The 18,886-nt window shown below is 45.5% G+C and overlaps 1 protein-coding gene, 1 long non-coding RNA gene, 3 other non-coding genes and 1 pseudogene across 5 annotated transcripts; 1 reads left to right on the top strand and 5 right to left on the bottom strand.

Moving 5' to 3' along the window:
* Positions 1–1,023: 1,023 nt before the first annotated feature.
* Positions 1,024–6,925, bottom strand: RPL17 (ribosomal protein L17). The gene is made up of 7 exons (XM_010356540.2): positions 6,836–6,925; positions 5,971–6,023; positions 5,842–5,882; positions 4,946–5,080; positions 4,603–4,701; positions 3,533–3,724; positions 1,024–1,106 (listed from the first exon to the last, which is right to left on the bottom strand). Exons 2-7 carry the CDS (start codon positions 6,008–6,010, stop codon positions 1,059–1,061), a joined length of 555 nt encoding a protein of 184 aa, XP_010354842.1. The 5' UTR covers positions 6,011–6,023; positions 6,836–6,925; the 3' UTR covers positions 1,024–1,058.
* On the bottom strand, positions 3,419–3,482 carry LOC115895561. Its single transcript, XR_004055754.1, has one exon. It is a non-coding gene; the product is annotated as a small nucleolar RNA SNORD58 (small nucleolar RNA).
* Positions 5,720–5,784, bottom strand: LOC115895560. The gene has a single exon (XR_004055753.1). It is a non-coding gene; the product is annotated as a small nucleolar RNA SNORD58 (small nucleolar RNA).
* LOC115895562 lies at positions 6,103–6,168 on the bottom strand. Its single transcript, XR_004055755.1, has one exon. It is a non-coding gene; the product is annotated as a small nucleolar RNA SNORD58 (small nucleolar RNA).
* Positions 6,926–9,194: 2,269 nt separating the features above from the next.
* Positions 9,195–11,937, bottom strand: LOC104656843 (annotated as a pseudogene).
* A 2,131-nt stretch (positions 11,938–14,068) lies between these two features.
* On the top strand, positions 14,069–16,506 carry LOC104656836. Its single transcript, XR_747189.1, has 2 exons — positions 14,069–14,103; positions 14,385–16,506. It is a non-coding gene; the product is annotated as an uncharacterized LOC104656836 (long non-coding RNA).
* The last annotated feature ends 2,380 nt before the right edge of the window (positions 16,507–18,886 follow it).

The raw sequence follows: 18,886 nt of genomic DNA, 5'->3' as shown, positions 1-18,886 counted from the left end.
GAAAGCCTGACCTGACTGCTCTGTGACCCAGAACGCACGATTGAAATTAAGAACGCTGCCTCGGTAAAGGATGACGCCCGTGCAAATGGCGCGGCACCCACAGGGAAGGTGGCAGCTAGACCGTTCAGAGGCAACTGAATAAGCCATTAGTTTTGCTCGCTTTTTAAATTCAAGAGCAGAGCAAACGAACATTAACTAAGGCCAACTTTACAAACATCAGTTGCTTAAAAGCAGTTATATCACTTTATAAACGGAAGTACTGACACTCACTAGGATGTCAGTACGTGTCGGCAAGGATGCGTGGAAACTGGGACCCTCATAAACCGCTGGTGGAAATGTAACATGCAGCCTTTTTGTAAATATTTGCAAGTTCTTCAGATGTTTAGTCAGGGAGCCTTATCATCAATTCCACTCTAGTATATACTCGAGAAATGAAAACACAAAAATCTGCACACAAAGGTTCACAGTAGCATCGTTTAACAGTGAAAACAAAACCCTGAGCATCAACCTATAAAACGTCAAAACCAGAGCCTGAGTGCTGTCCTGACACTCAAAGGCAATGCTCAATGGAGCCACTTCCAACGGGATGAACAACTGGTATATTCACACACTGGATTATTCTATAAAGAAACCCATTGCAAATTCCTTTTGGGATGAAGAAACATTTTTGAGACAGGGTCTTGTTCTGTCTTACCCACGTTGGAGTGCAGCAGGGCTCACCGCAGCCTCCCACTTAGCTGGGACTACCTGGAAGTGACACACTTAATTTTTGTATTATTTTTTTAAGACAGGGTTCTTGTCATGTTGCCCCGGCTGGGCTTGAACTCCTGGGCTCAAGCAGCCAGCCTCCACCTCCCAAAGTGCTGGGATTATAGAAATGAGCCACTGTGCCCAACCATGAAAATGGTTTTTAATGGTGCAGGGTAAGCAATCTGTGTTTGTAATTCTAATCCTAAAAATTGTCATTTGATTCATCTTCTAAGACACCTGAAATACGTTCACTAATAAAGACAACCAACATTCTTTTCCTTTAAATTACATTTATTTTAATGCTGAATTTACTCCCGTGCCATAAGTTTTTGTTTCTTCAGTTTCTTCTGGGATATCTGGGGAAAGAAAAATAGAGTGTTATGTTTCTTAGAGAAACCCACAGTACATCTTGGAGGGCTTTGGCTTATTCTGGAGGCAGGAAACGTAGCTGTTAAGGACTAAGGGGGAAAAAATGGTAGAAATCAACAGAAGTTCATTAGGTATAAAGAGAAGTGTACAGAATCAATCAGGTTCTTGACTTAAAAGAACTGAATGTGATCTATTACTGAAAACAAGCTTCTTGGCCGGGCGCAGTGGCTCCCACCTGTAATCCCAATACTTTGGGAGGCTGAGGCAGGTGGATCACGTGGTCAGGAGATCGAGACCATCCTGGCTAACACGGTGAAACCTCGTCTCTACTAAAAATACAAAAAGCCGGGCGCGGTGGCTCAAGCCTGTAATCCCAGCACTTTGGGAGGCCGAGACGGGCGGATCACGAGGTCAGGAGATCGAGACCATCCTGGCTAACACGGTGAAACCCCGTCTCTACTAAAAAAAAATACAAAAAATTAGCCGGTCGAGATGGCGGGCGCCTGTAGTCCCAGCTACTCGGGAGGCTGAGGCGAGAGAATGGTGTAAACCCAGGAGGCGGAGCTTGCAGTGAGCTGAGGTCCGGCCACTGCACTCCAGCCTGGGCGACAGAGCGAGCCTCCATCTCAAAAAAAAAATACAAAAAATTAGCCAGGCGGCCGGGCGCGGTGGCTCAAGCCTGTAATCCTAGCACTTTGGGAGGCCGAGGCGGGCGGATCACAAGGTCAGGAGATCGAGACCATCCTGGCTAACACGGTGAAACCTCGTCTCTACTAAAAATACAAAAAGCCGGGCGCGGTGGCTCAAGCCTGTAATCCCAGCACTTTGGGAGGCCGAGACGGGCGGATCACGAGGTCAGGAGATCGAGACCATCCTGGCTAACACGGTGAAACCCCGTCTCTACTAAAAAAAAATACAAAAAATTAGCCGGGCGAGATGGCGGGCGCCTGTAGTCCCAGCTACTGGGGAGGCTGAGGCGAGAGAATGGCGTGAACCCGGGAGGCGGAGCTTGCAGTGAGCTGAGGTCCGGCCACTGCACTCCAGCCTGGGCGACAGAGCGAGCCTCCATCTCAAAAAAAAAATACAAAAAATTAGCCAGGCGGCCGGGCGCGGTGGCTCAAGCCTGTAATCCTAGCACTTTGGGAGGCCGAGGCGGGCGGATCACAAGGTCAGGAGATCGAGACCATCCTGGCTAACACGGTGAAACCTCGTCTCTACTAAAAATACAAAAAGCCGGGCGCGGTGGCTCAAGCCTGTAATCCCAGCACTTTGGGAGGCCGAGACGGGCGGATCACGAGGTCAGGAGATCGAGACCATCCTGGCTAACACGGTGAAACCCCGTCTCTACTAAAAAAAAATACAAAAAATTAGCCGGGCGAGATGGCGGGCGCCTGTAGTCCCAGCTACTCGGGAGGCTGAGGCGAGAGAATGGCGTGAACCCGGGAGGCGGAGCTTGCAGTGAGCTGAGGTCCGGCCACTGCACTCCAGCCTGGGCGACAGAGCGAGCCTCCATCTCAAAAAAAAAATACAAAAAATTAGCCAGGCGGCCGGGCGCGGTGGCTCAAGCCTGTAATCCTAGCACTTTGGGAGGCCGAGGCGGGCGGATCACAAGGTCAGGAGATCGAGACCATCCTGGCTAACACGGTGAAACCCCGTCTCTACTAAAAAATATAAAAAACTAGCCGGGTGGCCGGGCACGGTGGCTCAAGCCTGTAATCCCAGCACTTTGGGAGGCCGAGACGGGCGGATCACGAGGTCAGGAGATCGAGACCATCCTGGCTAACACGGTGAAACCCCGTCTCTACTAAAAATACAAAAAAAAAAAAACTAGCCGGGCGAGGTGGCGGGCGCCTGTAGTCCCAGCTACTCAGGAGGCTGAGGCAGGAGAATGGCGTAAACCCGGGAGGCAGAGCTTGCAGTGAGCTGAGATCTGGCCACTGCACTCCAGTCCGGGCGACAGAGCGAGACTCCGTCTCAAAAAAAAAAAAAAAAAAAAAAAAATTAGCCAGGCGTGGTACCTGTAGTCCCAGCTGCTCAGGAGGCTGAGGCAGGAGAGTGGCGTGAACCCGGGAGGCGGAGCTTGCAGTGAGCTGAGATTGCGCCACTGCACTCCAGCCTGGGGGACAGAGCAAGACTCCATCCAAAAAAAAAAAAAAAAAGAGGCTTTGAAGTGGCTATGTACATCTAAGTGGGGCCATCAGCAGATAATCATACAGGCCTGATGTACTGAATATAAAACTACCATTTATTACTAGTCAAGAAACAAACTCACAAAAGCCAAAATAAGATAGGTGAAAGGGTTGCTCAGAATAGTTTTCTTTCATAGTTATTCCAAAGGTGTCCTAAGATAGTCATCACAGCAACCACAAATCTTTCTACTATCACAAACAAAACTGAGCAACTACTAATTTACCTTTTTCTTCTGGGCAACCTCCTCTTCTGGTTTAGGAACAATCTGTTCCTTTTCAGTAAGGATCATCTCAATGTGGCAGGGAGAGCTCATGTATGGGTTAATCCGACCATGAGCTCTGTAGGTCCGTCGGCGCATTTTAGGTGCTTTGTTCACTTGGATATGCTCGATGACCAGAGAATCTACATCTAAACCCTGGGGAAGAAAGGAAGGAGAATGAAACCAGGAACATTCTTAATTAGTAAACCACCACAAACTATCTTTGGTAAATATGAATTCCCAGCCTTGTTCCAAAGTCCTGCCTCAATGAAATCATTTCTAAAAGGCAATCCTTTTATTCTTCAAACAGCATGTTTTTAAGCAACTGTCTGCCTTCACCTTTGTGTCTAAACTGCCACCAGACTCAGTGTGCTAAATACATTGTCTATGAGTGGCCTTCCCAGAGATCGTTAGACAGTGGAGAGCTGAGGGCTAAGGTAGAACCCAATTCAAAGTCTTGATGATAAACAGAATTTCTCAGCATGGCTTACAAGGTCTTGGAGCAATACAGACCTAAACTAATTTCAGTTCTGGCCCAGACCTTCAAATGCAAAAGGCTAATGGGTAATATACAAAATGGAGAAATTTGTGTTTTGTCAACACAAGTTTGTTAAACTTGTTGAAATTTTAAACAATTTCTTTCTGAAATGTAACATGGCTCTCCTTTATGAAGGTAGGTCACAAACCACATTAATCACTGCCAAGGCAATAACTTTGATAATTAACCATACTACCAAAAAGGTGTACGGCACAAAAAAGGGTTAAAAGCCTTTGGTAAAGTACCACCAGTGTAAAAAGACAGCAGAAAAATAGAAATACTAAATGTTAGGTTTAGAGAGACCACAGAGGCATGCTTCTGGATCTTCACAGAATTCTGCCATAAAGGAACTCAAAAAAAAAAAAAAAAAAAAAAAAGGAAATAATTTAGTTCCGTGGAAACTGGAGGTAGAAATTTTAAAATCAAGGACATAGATCTGAACAGCCAACATTAATTAAACGACCCAAGTTGCACAGGGTGTTAATGGTTTGGGTACCTTAAGTTCAGCATTACTCTCTGCGTTTTTAAGCATGTGCAGCAAAAATTCAGCACTCTTTTTGGGCCATCGACCTTGTGTCCAGCCCCACTGCTTGGCCTGAAAGAAAATGGAGATTAGTCATTTTCCTTGATTTAAATTAACATTACAGCCAAGATGAATGTATTTGATCCGACATCATGGTTTCTTAGAACATGGTTTATTTCACCATCAGTCCAAGGTGTCCTCTGTCATTACAGCAACCAGAAATAGGTTTATCGGCACAGATCTTAGCCATTCTTATCCTATCCCATCACTTTTCCATTAAAATTTGTCTCTTCAAATGGCAACTAAGAATTCTCACCTGGGCACACCTGCCAACTCCACCATTGTAACGTCGGAATGGTACGCACTGTTTCTGTAAAGTGACATCTTTCAGATACTTCGTGGCTTTTCGAATATGCATACCCTTGATGGCCTGGGCAGTTTCACGAGTGTTCTAAGAGTGAATAAAGTGTTGGTTAACTAGATCAAAGCATTGTTTAATTTTTAAAGAAAATGTGAAATTTTTGGCTTTTCAAAATATCAAGCTATTTCTATTCTTTGGGGGCAAGGCAATTAAAAACAACTTGTGACTAGGCCAGGCGTGGTGGCTCACGCCTGTAATCCCAGCACTTTGGGAGGCTGAGGTGGGTGAGGTCAGGAGTTCAAGACCAGCCTGACCAATATGGTGAAATCCTGTCTCTACTAAAAATACAAAAATTAGCCAGGCGTGGTGGTGCATGCCTAGAATCCCAGCTACTCAGGAGGCTGAGAAAGAACTGCATGAACTCAGGAGATGAAGATGCAGTGAGCCGAGATCTTACCACTGCACTCCAACCTGAGTAACAAAGCAAGACTCCATCTCAAAAACAAAAAACTAACAAAAAAAGCCCTTGTGATTAAAACCCAGGGAAACTTCGCCGAAGCTAGACAAAATTAACCCCCAAACTCCATTTATTCCATCATCATGTAGTACCATTAACATTTCCCATCGTGATCTGCACACTAGGTTTTCAAATGACTTTCTGGTACTTCTAGTCAATTTCACAAACCCTACATCCTTACACCCCGATGATCAATGCCTAAATATAAGGTGGCCGCTCAGAATTTATTAATTTTCATGGTAAATCCAAAGGTGTCCTAAGAAAGTCATCACTGCAGCTACCTTTTTTGAGTGGAACATGAGGAACTGTTGGATCACAGCTATGAATCGCATACCTTAAAGTGAACACGAAGATTGGAACCTCTTGATTTGCATGCTAGAAAATAAAAAACGTTTTGGTTAATTTTTGGCATCTTGTGCCAACCCCCAAGTAGAAAATAGGTATTTATCTCCTGTACACTTACATTTCGTGGGGTTCTCCGGGTCAAGTGAATAGCGAACCATTTTCACAGATTACCTGGAGTAAAGTACAGTGTAACTGTGTCAATACGCACTTACAGTAACTCGGTATAAGTAAGTATTAGACGATTCGAACAGCTGCTCAGAGAGTAGTTGTTTTCATGATTAATCCAAAGGTGTCCTAAGAAATGCCATCATCGCAGCCATCCTTTCCTCCACCCAGGGCTTTCTTTCCCTTTTATCTGCTAGTAACTACAGCACTGCTTCCACAAAAGCAGCCACACAGACCTCACCAATCCAGTCTACCCTTTGGAAGAAAATACAGCCTGTTTCAATACAATGCTGGATCTTCCTCTACCTCCTTCCTCCCGCTCTACAGAAACCCCTTTGCTGTCAGGGCTGCAAGTAGTACCGTCTCTCCCAACACCTTCGGGCTATGACCCACGTTAGGAGCCCTCCGGTACGCAGCACTCTTGTAGAAATGTGTAAAACCTCCACCCGACTTTATTTCCCCCAAAACTTTTCCTCGTTGCGGCCACAAATGTGACGCGTATTCGGCCATCACTCACCACTGGACACTGGATCTCCGGAGTCCGCACGCACCACAGGCGGCCCCACCAGTGGAGGAGCCCGGTCGCCCCATTCCCGCCCACCACGTCCCTCTGCGGACCTCAAAGACCGACCGGCCCCGGCTCCCAAAGTCGGGCCCTCCGCCACGTCCCCCCGCATAAGAAACCACCGCCTCCAGCGAGGATTTAGTAGCTCTGGGCGTTCTCCTCCCGGGGACCTGGAGGCCGGCGCCCCCGAGGCCAGGATGGCGGTGATGGCAGGAAGATTGAGGCCCGAGAGCAACATAGGAGAAACACTCACCTCAGGCCACTTAGGGAAAGAGGAAGAGTGGTGGCTTCTGGGAGAACTCATGAGAACTTGACTTCTCGCGAGATTCGTAGCCGAAGAAACGGGATCTGAGGAGGGAGGAGAGCAGAGGTGGAAGGGAGTGTGGAATATGTTTTAAAAACGTGTGAAAACGAATTGCCTCCTTAGGGACTGTCGCAAAGTTCTCTTTTTCGTATACAGAAATAAAAATTTCAGGCTTTAAATGTCAGTCAATTAAAAACAGGGTTGTAGTTCTAGGACATCTCCGTATTATTAGATATGAAAGAAACATTTTATTTATTCGTCGGCATTAGTTAGGTTTGATTATGTGGCCCTGTACCCCTGAAAGTGGTTTGTAAATGGTCAATTAAAAAGATGAAAGGATGAGACGTAATTATGGTAATCAGGAAATTCTCAGGACGGGAATGTCATCCAATCAATTTTATTATAACCTGTGTGAAAAATGCGCTAACTGAAGGCTTTGGTTCAATACCCTCATTGTTCCCTACTGCTTCTAGATCTTCATCTGGAGGAGAAAACCTGTTGGCATTTTCTTCCCTTTTTTCCTTCCCCAGGTCACCTCTCTGGTTATTCTCTCATAGTCAGTGATGCACTTAGCTTTTGTTAGGTCTTCTATTTCATGGCACCACCACTCTAGGCAGTTCAAACTCCAGGAGAGTAGATTCCAGGCTAGGCTCACCTGCTTCCTTGACCTCAGTGTCAGAGACCTCAGCCCCAAGTCTCTCCCCTCCACTCCACTTCCATTGCTGATGCTGGATTCCCTGATGTTTCCTAGGTAATTCCCTCCCCTCACATGAGCTTTCAACTGCATGCTAACTCCCGGATAATACCCCCGCCCCACATCTTTCTCCTGAGCTAGACCCTGACAGCGAACTACTCCCTGGACATCCTTTCTGGGAGGTCCCTGAAGACCTGAGGTTATTTGAAACCTAACATGCCCTTAAACAGAACTCTTTATCTTCGCCCCCCACCCCCCGCCCGAGTTCCTCTTTTATGTTGCATGGTGACAAGAGTAACAACAATGATTCTATAAGCTTACTAGATTCCAGGCAGTATTTTCAGTGTTTCTACATGCATTTCCTCAAGTAATCCTTAGGACAACCGTTTGTAAATGATGAAGTTGATCTGGCTGCTACAATGTGTTAAAAAGAAAAAAAAAAAAAAAAAGGAACTCCCCAGCAAACCCAAGGTGCTACAGCTGGGAGTGGCAGCCCTGGGATCCAAGGCAGGCTTCTGCGACCAAACTCTGCATCCCTAGGCGACGCTGCGTTTCTCCCTTCCTTGGTTGGTGACTTCCCCATACACCTAGGATCTTAAACCAGAAAGATGAGAGACTCCCCTCTTCTTGTCTTTGCACATACAATTATTTAACAAAATCTGGATTATTCTCTTAAGTGGTCTTCTTGCCCTATTTTTTTCTGCACTTTAATATATCCTCCATATTCCTGACAGTCATTTTTCTTTTCTTTCTTTCTCTCTTTTTTTTTTTTTTTGAGACAAGGTCTCACTCTGTGGCCCCAGGCTGGAGGGCAGTGGTGTGATTTAAGCTCACTGCAACCTCCGCCTCCAGGTTCAAGTGATTCTTGTGCCTCAGCCTCCCAAGCAGCTGGGATTACAGGCACCCACCATGACGCCCAGCTAATTTTTGTATTTTTAGCAGAGATGGGATTTTGTCATGTTGGCCAGTCTGGTCTTGAACTCCTGACCTCATGTGATCCGCCCACCTCAGCCTCCCAAAGTGCTGGGATTACAGACGTGAGCCACCACGCCTGGCCCTGACAGAGTCATTTTTCTAAAATGACTGTCAGAATGATCATGTCATTTTTTGGGGTTCCTTTTTTTTTTTTCCTGTGGCCTCTGTTCCAAATATTTGGGGATGATATAAGAGCCTTCCATGATCTGGCCTTTGCCTTCCTCATCTTTTATCCCTTCTTTCTCCTTCCCATATGGACTCCAACCCTATTTTCTCTGATTTAAGGGAGAAATCAAGCCTATAATTAAAAATAGTCACACCACATTTGATTCTGTCAGCCAGCATTGGATTAGATTAGAAGACATTTAAGCCTTGTGAGATCACTTCCTTTTGAGTGAATAGTTTGTCTTTTGAACCTTCAGTGATTTTCCTATAAAACTTAAATGAACTTTTTGTTTTAGATGGAATCTCTCTCTGTTGCCCAGGCTGGAGTGTGGTGGTTCATTCATAGCGCACTGCAGCGTCTTTTTTTTTTTTCTTCTTCTTCTTGGTGTGTTACCTTTATTACATTCCTAGACTAGTTTAAAATTATATTCCTGAGACTAGTTTAAAAAACAGCCTGCAGCAAGAATATTCTCATCACCAGCTACCTTTTCCACCTTTCTTCTTTTTCTGTTGCTGTTTCTTTTTTGTTGCTGGAGCCCCTGCAGGTTTCTGTATCTTGGGAGTATGATGTTACTTGTAGAGGCAGATAGTGTGGCTGCACTGCCAGGTCTTGGGGAGGTGGGTGGGCTGCTCACAGTTTTTCTGGCATCCAGTTCTGATGAAGCTCCTGCAGTTGCTCCCTGGGTCCCTTTTCCAATCTGATCCTTATTTTTACCCTTCTTTCTTCCCTCGTAATAAGAATGTTCTTGCATTGGTAGCCATCTTTCTGGATCTGGGGTAATTTTTGCGTCATAATTCTTAGGCAATTTTCTCGTCTTTTTCTCTTTTTCAAATTTTCCCACCCTCGCCCCTTTTGTTGACCGTCTCCAGTAACTTCTCCACCCTTCTTCCAAATGTATGTAGCACCAGGAGAATTTTCAAGAGCCTTGACATCTACTTTTAGAGACATGCTGTCTGATAATGACAAGTGTTCACAAAGAGCTCTGTCTTTCTCTGGATCTACAAGTGAGTAAGCAGAAATAAGCTGTGCCAGGGTGTAAAAATCTTTTGGATTTTGTTTCCATTGCTGTTCTAGGTCACTAATTGCCTCCTTCTTCCGTTTATATTTGAGTTTGAAGTTTGCAGCTTCTTTTATCAAGGACAAATGAGCAGGAGATTGGGCCAATGGTTTTGACACCACTGAATAGTTTGTGTGAAGACCTCAATGGCAATATCAATATCTTCTTCATGGCTATATATGATCACGAATACAGACACCATGCCTGGTTTCTGCTCTAACTCCTCTATGCTTCTCAATATTACACAAGCTTAGAAATACTACCTTGAGAAATTTTCAGCTGTGCCATGATCAGCTTAATTTCAGCTGCATTTCTGGATATTGATCTGAAAATTCCTGAAGCCGCTCTATTGTTTTTGTGTGCTGCTTTCCAGGCAAACCTGGGCAGCTTGGATTAACACAGATGGGAGATGCTCCGGACTTTGGGACTATAAACTGGCGGATATTTTGTGACATTAATTGGCCTAGTTTGTGTACATAGCAAGTAAAGCATTGTTAAATTCTATAGCTTGTAGTTGTTTCTTGGAAAGCTCAAACTCCACTCTTTCTGCATTGATTAATTTCACCTTCTTCTTGGAGTCAACGACGTTTTGGTCCGTGTTAATGGTAATTATGTTATTTGCAATTACAGCTAGTAATCCCACATCTGTTGGTTTCAGTTTTATTATTTGACTGTAAAGTTGCAAAGCCTCCTCTGTTCCACCCCAAAGCTGCAGAATATAGGCCATCTGACAATGAATGATGGCCAGTCCTTCCTGTGGGTCTTCCTCAGTCCCATCAGAGTCTTCTGATAACGAACAGCGGCAGAGATCTTCAGCTTTTTGTAGGATTTTCATGGCCTGGTTCAGCTGGCCTTGTCCAATTGAAAGAGATCAAATGAAAAAAACTAAAAGGCAGAAATGAAGTCCACAGGCAAGCAGCCCGGGCGGCGCCCTCAGCCTAGTTAAAGATCGACCCCGGACCTAACCGATTAGGTTAATTAGGTTATCTATAGACTCCGGACATTGTAAGGACAAACGTTGTGAAAGTCTCTGTCCTGCTCTAATTACCGGTGTCTGCCACATATCTTAGTCCTGGACCCAGTACAAACACAATCCCCTATTTTGTCCCAACTTCCTGAGCCCAACACAAACACATCCCCCCACACATCTCAGAAACACCACCTAGAGAGCCCCTGATAAGATCACAACCGTTTGTAGTTTTACTAAAAGCGCGGGAACAAATGGAAAACTGTTAATTGTATTAACCAATTACCAGTTGTAATGCTGCAACCAAAAGAATTCCTTTGTACCTCTGTAACCTTGCATATCCTGTATGCATCGGGCTATAAAGAGCGGCCACATGCATCATTCGGGGCCCTCTTGTATGTTGTAAAACAGAGGGACCAAGTTCGAACTTGCATTAAAGATCCTTGCCGCTTGGCTTTGACTCTGGATTCTGGTGGACTTTTTCGGGGAATAAAGGGTCTGGGCATAACACAATCAGCGCACGTGCAGTGTTGTAGCACAGCTCATGTGTGCCTTCTTGGAGGCCCAACGTTCTCTGGAACTTTTCCCCAATTGCTTTGAGGAGTAACAACTGCTGAAAGGTTTGTTTTCCTTTCCTTATCATAATCATCTTGGGAGTTTCAGGTGAGATCTCTGTATACTGCTAAGCATTCATCATAGCATTCCAAACGGCATAACGCTTGTCCATAAAACTCCTTCAGTTTGTCTGTCTGCTGGTTGGCACTTTCTGTAGTCTTCAAGGCATTCTTAATTCTGTTCAGCTTGTAGTTGCAGTATGTCTTTTCTTTTTTTTTTTTGAGATGGAGTCTCACTGTGTTGCCTGGCTGAAGTGCAATGGCACTGTCTCAGCTCACTGCAACCTCCTCCTCCCGGGTTCAAGCGAAATTCTCCTGCCTCAGCCTCCGGAGTAGCTGGGATTACAGGTGCTCACCACTACGCCCAGCTATTTTTTGTATTTTTAGTAGAGACGGGGTTTTGCCATGTTGGCCAGGCTGGTCTCGAACTCCTGACCTTGTAATCCGCCTGTCTCGGCCTCCCAAAGTGCTGGGATTACAGGTGACTTACACCTGTAATCCCAGCACGGCCTATTGTTTAATGACATTTTGTTCTTTCTTTTCTTTCCTGTAGTTTCCTGACTAGCTGCCTTACCCATTATTCTCATGTTCCTGGAATTTGTGATACAAAAACAACGTATTGCCAATCAAAAGCTTATGTTTTGTTTGTTTTGAGGTGGAGTCTCACTCTGTCGCCCAGGCTGGACACACACACACACACACACAAAGTGGCGCGATCTCTGCTCACTGCAACCTCCGCCTCCCGGGTTCAAGTCATTCTCCTGCCTCAGCCTCCCAAGCTGCTGAAACTACAGGCATATGCCACCACGCCCAGCTAATTTTTTGTATTTTTAGTAGAGACGGGGTTTCACTGTGTTAGCCAGGATGGTCTCGATATCCTGACCTCATGATCTGCATGCCTCGGCCTCCCAAAGTGCTGGGATTACAGGCGTGAGCCACTGTACCCGGCTAGCTTGTGTTATTTCACTGTAAATTCTTGGTAAACAATTTAGAAACTGCCTCTTCTTTTTTCCTTTAAAAATCTACTTGTAATTGCTGCTAACCAGAGCATATATTCAAGGCAATTTGAATTTATGCTTCCAGGTTGCGATCCTCAAACTTGGCCCAAATAAACTACTTATATTATTTTTGACTCTCCTTTTGCCTTGTGTGTACATAATGTCATCTTATTGTCTCAGTTTTACTGATATTAACACTGGGCAGTTGGCCTGGCACAGTGGCTCATGCCTGTAATCACAGTTCTTTGGGAGGCCAAGGTGAGAGGATTGCTTGAGCCTTGGAGTCTGAAGCTGCAGTGAGCCATGATCATGCCATTTCACTGTAGCCTGGGTAACACAGACACCGTTTACAGAACCGAAAATTAAAAACAAAGACAAACAAACAAACAAAAAGATGGGAAATGAGTTCAGGAATTGTTGCTGTGACCCCTTCCTTATGAAGTTCCTCATCAGCTTTTCATCTAATTGCTTCAGGAGATATTAAAGTTCAGTGCCTACATTAATTATGTCATCAGGTGTTGAAAAATGATGATTTTGTAATTCTGTTATTCCATTAGCATTTTTTATATTGCACTTGTGTAAAAAAGAACTTTCTCTCTTTCAATAATTTGATTATCTTTCAATATTTTTATACCATAGAGCAGAGAATAAGTAAAAAAATTGCAATGAATAATGCACATAGGTCTTGGATCCATGTGGGACATCATTGAGGGGAACCTGCCCTTGGTGCGTCCAGCCTGCACCTAGTGCAGCTGAAGGGCACTGGGAGGGTCTTTGTTCCTTGGGTATGTTAAATAAACTGGGTTGTGCACCTGCATTTTCACTGTGTCCTGTCATGTGAAGTCAGGTATGGAATTTTCCACTTGCGGTGTTATGTTGGCTCTCAAAAAGTTTTGGATTTTGGAACATTTCGGATTTCGGATTTTCGGGTTAGGGATACTCAAGCCTATACCACATGTTGTGGCTGGATGCTTTACATTTACTATTAATAGTTCACGGGCCAGGCTTGGTGGCTCACGCCTGTAATCCCAGCATTTTGGGAGGCCGAGACGGGCAGATCATCTGAGGTCAGGAGTTCCAGACAAGCCTGGCCACCATGGTGAAACCCTGTCTTTACCAAAAAATACAAAAATTAGCCTGGAGTGGTGGCACATGCCTGTAGTTCCAGCTTCTCTGGAGGTTGAGGCATGAGAATCACTTGAACCCAGGAGGTGGAGGTTGCAGTGAGCCGAGATCGTGCCACTGCACTCCAGCCTAAGTAACAGAGTGAGACCTTGTCTCAAAACAAATGAAGAATAAACAAAAAAAAACAATAAACAAAACAAAACAAAACTAGGTTAACGGAACCTCATGATTGGATGAGATGGCTGTGGCAAGCTGGGCTGCCCAGGAAACGGACTCAGAGAGCAAACCGTGCGCCTGCGTTCCACACTGGAAGAGAGCGTCAGGAAGCCCAACTGAAGAGGGGACTGACGTCACCCCAACACTACTCCCCCACCCCAGGATTCAGTAGCTGAAGATTCCCGCAGTTGCCTCACGTTGTGGGTAGGGCTGGGCATTTGTTCCTCCCCTATTGTTCAGTCATTGGCTATGGGCGGCCCCAGGAAGAAGGTGTGACCTTGGGTGGGGCAGTCTTCTTCAGCCAATCCTCAGAGAGGACTAACCAAGCACTCTCAGCAGAGGGACACTGAATCCTTCATTCCTGGGAGGTGTCTGGGAACCATATCGCAGTGTGCACTGCAGCAGGTATTAATGTGTCATTTTACAGATAAGAAAACTGAGGTTCAGAAGGGATAGAGCCAGGATGTGAGCCTAGTTCTATTAATACCTTTGAATCCTGTGCTCTTTGCCACGGTCCTTGCTGCCAGTTCTGCACATTTGCATGCCTTCCCGGCTTCTTACCCAGGCCGCCATGTTTCCGGATGATCTTGTACTCTCTGTTCTAGTCTTGCCCTCCTGTCCTGCCCCAGGCAGTCTGTCTCTTGGTCAGCTGTCTCTCTTCGCCCCAGCTTTGGCTCTGTTCTCAGGGCTTGATCCACCACATCACGTTCCGCGTTCGCTGCTGCCTGAACTCATCAAGGTGGACCCAATGAAAACTGTGTTGAGGAGGACTATTCTGGTGCTGAGGCTGGGTACACTGGTGAGGCCAGGAACACGGGATTGAATTCTAAGCAGAGCACCAGGATAGCTGTAGCAGAAATCCAGGCAAAGGCCAAGAAGGTGGGAATGGCATAGCAAGCGCTGAATTAATTAATTAATTAATTAATTAGTTAATTTTTTAAGATGGAGTCTTGCTCTGCCGCCCAGGCTGGAGTGCAGTGGTGTAATCTTGGCTTACTGCAACCTCCCCTTCCAGGGTTCAAGCATTCTCCTGCCTCAGCCTCCCAAGTAGCTAGAATTACAGGTGCTTGCCACCATGCTCGGCTAATTTTTTGTATTGTTAGTAGAGACAAGGTTTTGCCATGTTGGCCAGGCTGGTCTGCAACTCCTGACCTCAAGCGATTAGCCGGCCTTGGGCAAGTGCTGAATTTAAACACGGCTCTCCCGAGGACTTCTGTTGGGTTCTGCCTAATGGTAACCACCGAGGCTTCGAGACTTCTCTTACTCTGCAGATCTCCTGGGAGCAGCAGGACACAAGAACCCTTAGCCTTTTCAAAGTAATAGCCATTCTCCTCACTGACCTGACAAAGACAGATGTCAAGTGGGCCCTGCAGGAGTTTGACAGTTTGTCCAAACAACTGTTTTTAGTTGAGGTTATAAATTCTTAGGAAAGGGTTTGTCAGTGTGGCACATTAAATCAGTTGGCCAGTATGGATTACTCTGACCATCTTCTTAGAAAGCAATGTCTTTGGGGATTTTCAGATGAGTGAATATTCAATGCTCTGTCTTTCAGCATTATCATCCACTTCTTCCTGCCCCTCGTAGAATTCTCTTTAGAGGATTGGCTCCTGGGCCTCCAGGAGAGCAGGCAGTAGGGTAGGGTGGTGGGGGGAGAGGAAACTCTTAATCCCTTACCAGGGATTTACTTTGTTCTTCTCATTTTGAGCCTTCCATACAATGCTGTTTTGAGCTTCACTTAGAAATTGGCCTTATTAGCTAGGAAAGGGGAATTCTTTTCGCAACAATCAGAAAATGTAATCCCTTACTCAGGCGGCTGGAGTCCTTTTATTCGCCTCTCCAGACGTTGGGCTCCTGGCTGCTCCTCTCTGCGGCCTGGCTGTCTCTCCCTTACCTCCCAGAGTTAGGGTAATAGCTGACATTTTTCTTCACTAGGCTTTCCTAAGGGATTTCATTCCGTTTGTGAGACACTTTAATTCCTCAAGCTGCAAAGTTTGCTTACTATTATTATATATATATTTTTTCTTTTTTTAGACAGAGTCTCTCTCTGTTGCCCAGGCTGGAGTGCAGTGGCACCATCTCAGCTCACTGCAACCTCTGCCTCCCAGGTTCAAGCAATTCTCCTGCCTCAACCTCCTGAGCAGCTGGGACTACAGGCACGTGCCACCACGCCTGGCTAATTTTTGTATTTTTAGTTTCATCATATTGGCCAGGCTGGTCTCAAACTCCTCACCTTGTAATCCACCCACCTCAGCCTCCCAAAGTGCTGGGATTACAGGTGTGAGCCTCCACACCCAGCTTATTCTGCATAATTTTTAAGAGGTGTGAATTGTTTTAAGATCAAATTTAAAAGTACATTTTCTTTCTCATCTTGTCATTAACTGATGTTGGATATGTGTGTGTGCTTGTGATTTCCCTGGCTGGGCCTTTGTATAACTTCAAAGAGGGCTGGTGCCCTGCCTTTGGGCTGCTGGATAGCACTCCTCCAGATCCTCCCTCTACTGAGCAGCTCTGTGGACCTGTGCAAATCTCTAACCAGCTTTGTTAGACAACAAAATACCCTGGAGAATATCAAGCCCTTTAACATACCCAGTTTGTGCTCCCAGCCATAAGATCTCTTTGGCCATGTATGTGGGATTCCCATGAAGGAGAAGCCTCATTTCCAGCAAGAATCTGGCTTCCACCTAGACTTGGGAAACATACTGAAAAGCATATTGCTGATCAACTAGACAACTGGCTTCCACTCTTGATTGCCTGTGTAATCCATCTAGAGCAGCCAGAGCAATTTATTTATTTAAAAATTTAAAATTGGCCAGACACAGTGGCTCACGCTTGTATTCCCAGCACTTTGGGAGGCCAGGGTGGGCAGATCACTTGAGGCCAGGAGTTCAAGATCAGCCCGGCCAACATGGTGAAACCCTGTCTTTACTAAAAGTAGAAAAAGTTGCTGGGCAAGGTGGCTCATGCCTGTAATCCCAGCACTTTGAGAGGCCTGGGCGGGTGGATCACGAGATCAGGAGCTCAAGACCGTCCTGGCTAACACGATGAAACCCCGTCTCTCTCTACTAAAAATACAAAAAATTAGCCAGGCGTGGTGGCACACGCCTGTAGTCCCAGCTACTTGGGAGGCTGAGGCAGGAGAATGGCTTGAACCTGGGAGGCAGAGGTTGTAGTGAGCCAAGATCGTGCCACTGCACTCCAGTCTGGGTGACAGAGCAAGACTCTGTCTCAAAAAAAAAAAAAAAAGAAAAAGAAAAAAAATTAGCCGGGCATGGTGGTATGTGCCTGTAATTCCAGGTGCTTGGGAGGCTGAGGCAGGAGAATCGCTTGAACCCAGAAGGCAGAGGTTGCAGTGAGCCAAGTTCATACCATTGCACTCCAGCCTGGGTGACAGAGTGACTCTATCACAATAAATAAATAACAAGTAAAAATTTAAAATTATTTATATGTGTTTTGTGGAAAGTCAGATATAGCAGATAAGCAGATTAAGAAAATAAAATCCTTATATTTCCAAAAGATTAACCTTCAATGTATATCCTTCTAGCATAGTGTGAGATATATACTTCATGTATGTATATACATATATACTTACCAGGTGAAATTATACTGTACATACTATTTCATAATCTGATTTTTTTCCAGTTAATCTCAATTTTACCGTGTTGGTACATTTTCATTTCTTCTAATACCTAACCTCAATTTCAGTTATCCCAGTTGTTCCCCAAATGTCCTTTCTAGTTGGTTTGTTCAAAGCAAGACCCGCCAGGCACAGTGACTCACATCTGTAATCCTAGCACTTTGGGAAGCTGAGGCAGGCAGATCACTTGAGACCAGGAGTTCAAAACTAGCGTGGCCAACATGGTGAAACCCTGTCTGTAGTAAAAATAGAAAAAATTAGCAGGGCATGGTAGCACACACCTGTGGTCCCAGCTACTCTGGAGGCTGAGGCATGTGAATTGCTTGAAGCTGGAAGACAGAGGTTGCAGTGAGCTGAGATCATGTCACTACACTCCAGCCTGGGCAACAGAGCAAGGCTCTGTCTCAACAAACAGACAAACAAAAGCAGTCACAACAAAAAAACAGAAACAAAGCAAGACCCAATCTAGGTCCCACATGACATCGGGTTGTTGTTTCTTTTTATTTCATTTTTGAGATGGGCTTGCTGTTGCCCAGGCTGGAGTGTAGTGGCGCAATCTCAGCTCACCGCAACCTCTGCCTCCAGGGTTCAAGTGATTCTCCTGCCTCAGCCTCCTGAGTACCTGGGATAACAGGTACCTGCCACATGCCCGGCTAATTTTTGTGTTTTTAGTAGAGATGGGGTTTCACCATGTTGGCCAGGCTGGTCTCGAACTCCCAACCTCAAGTGATCCACCCCCTTCAGCCTTCCAAAGTACTGGGATTACAGGTATGAGACACCACGCCAGGCCTGGTTGTTGTTTCTTGAGCCTCTTTTTTTTTTTTTTTTTTTCAGATGGAGTTTCACTCTGTCACCCAGGCTGGAGGTGCAGTGGTGCAATCACTGTTCACTGCAGCCTCGATTTCCTGGGCTCAAGCAACTCTTTCACTTCAACCTCCTGAGTAGCTGGAACTACAGGCACGTGCCACAATGCCCAGCTAATTTTTAAATTATTTGTAGAGAAGAGGTATCGCTATGTTGCCCAGACTGGTCTTGAAGCCCTGAGTTCAAGTGATCTTCTTGCCTCGGCCTCCCATAGTGCTGAGATCTCATGAGCCGCCGTGCCCGGCTCTCTTGAATCTCTTTTAATCTTCCATAGTTTCTGTTTTCATGATAGTCTTGTTGAAGATGGCAAGCCAGTGAATCTATATAATTTACCATCTTCTGGATTTGTCTAGTTGCTTCTTTGTGGTATCATAGCTTTTAACTGGGTGGATTCAAATTAGGTATTTTTGGCTGGAGTACATTATAGATGCTGTTGTCTACTCCACATTGTATCCTCCAGCAGACATACCTGGGTAACCATCCTGAGGAATGCTGAGGTTGACAACTGGGATGTGGTAATGACTGTCTGCTCTCCTTGAGACTAGACAGGGGTTAGCAAATCTTTTCTTTTTTCTTTTCTTTGAGACAGAGTCTTGCTCTTTCGCCCACACTGGAGTGCAGTGGTGTGATTTCGGCTCACTACAAGCTCCGCCTCCTGGGTTCAAGCGATTCTCCTACTTCAGCCCCCTG

The sequence above is a fragment of the Rhinopithecus roxellana genome, chromosome 21, assembly GCF_007565055.1.
Source record: "Rhinopithecus roxellana isolate Shanxi Qingling chromosome 21, ASM756505v1, whole genome shotgun sequence".
In the NCBI taxonomy this organism is placed as follows: domain Eukaryota; kingdom Metazoa; phylum Chordata; class Mammalia; order Primates; family Cercopithecidae; genus Rhinopithecus; species Rhinopithecus roxellana.
This window is presented reverse-complemented; position numbering and strand designations above follow the sequence as displayed.

Bases quoted from the DNA above. Each gene is read 5' to 3' on its own strand.
- RPL17 (XM_010356540.2), bottom strand. From the start codon at position 6,010: ATGGTTCGCTATTCACTTGACCCGGAGAACCCCACGAAAT. The intron at 3,725-4,602 runs GTACCCAAACCA...TTTCTTCCCCAG, and splicing joins AGAGTAATGCTGAACTTAAG to GGTTTAGATGTAGATTCTCT. The intron at 1,107-3,532 runs GTAAATTAGTAG...TTCTTTCCCCAG, and splicing joins AGGTTGCCCAGAAGAAAAAG to ATATCCCAGAAGAAACTGAA.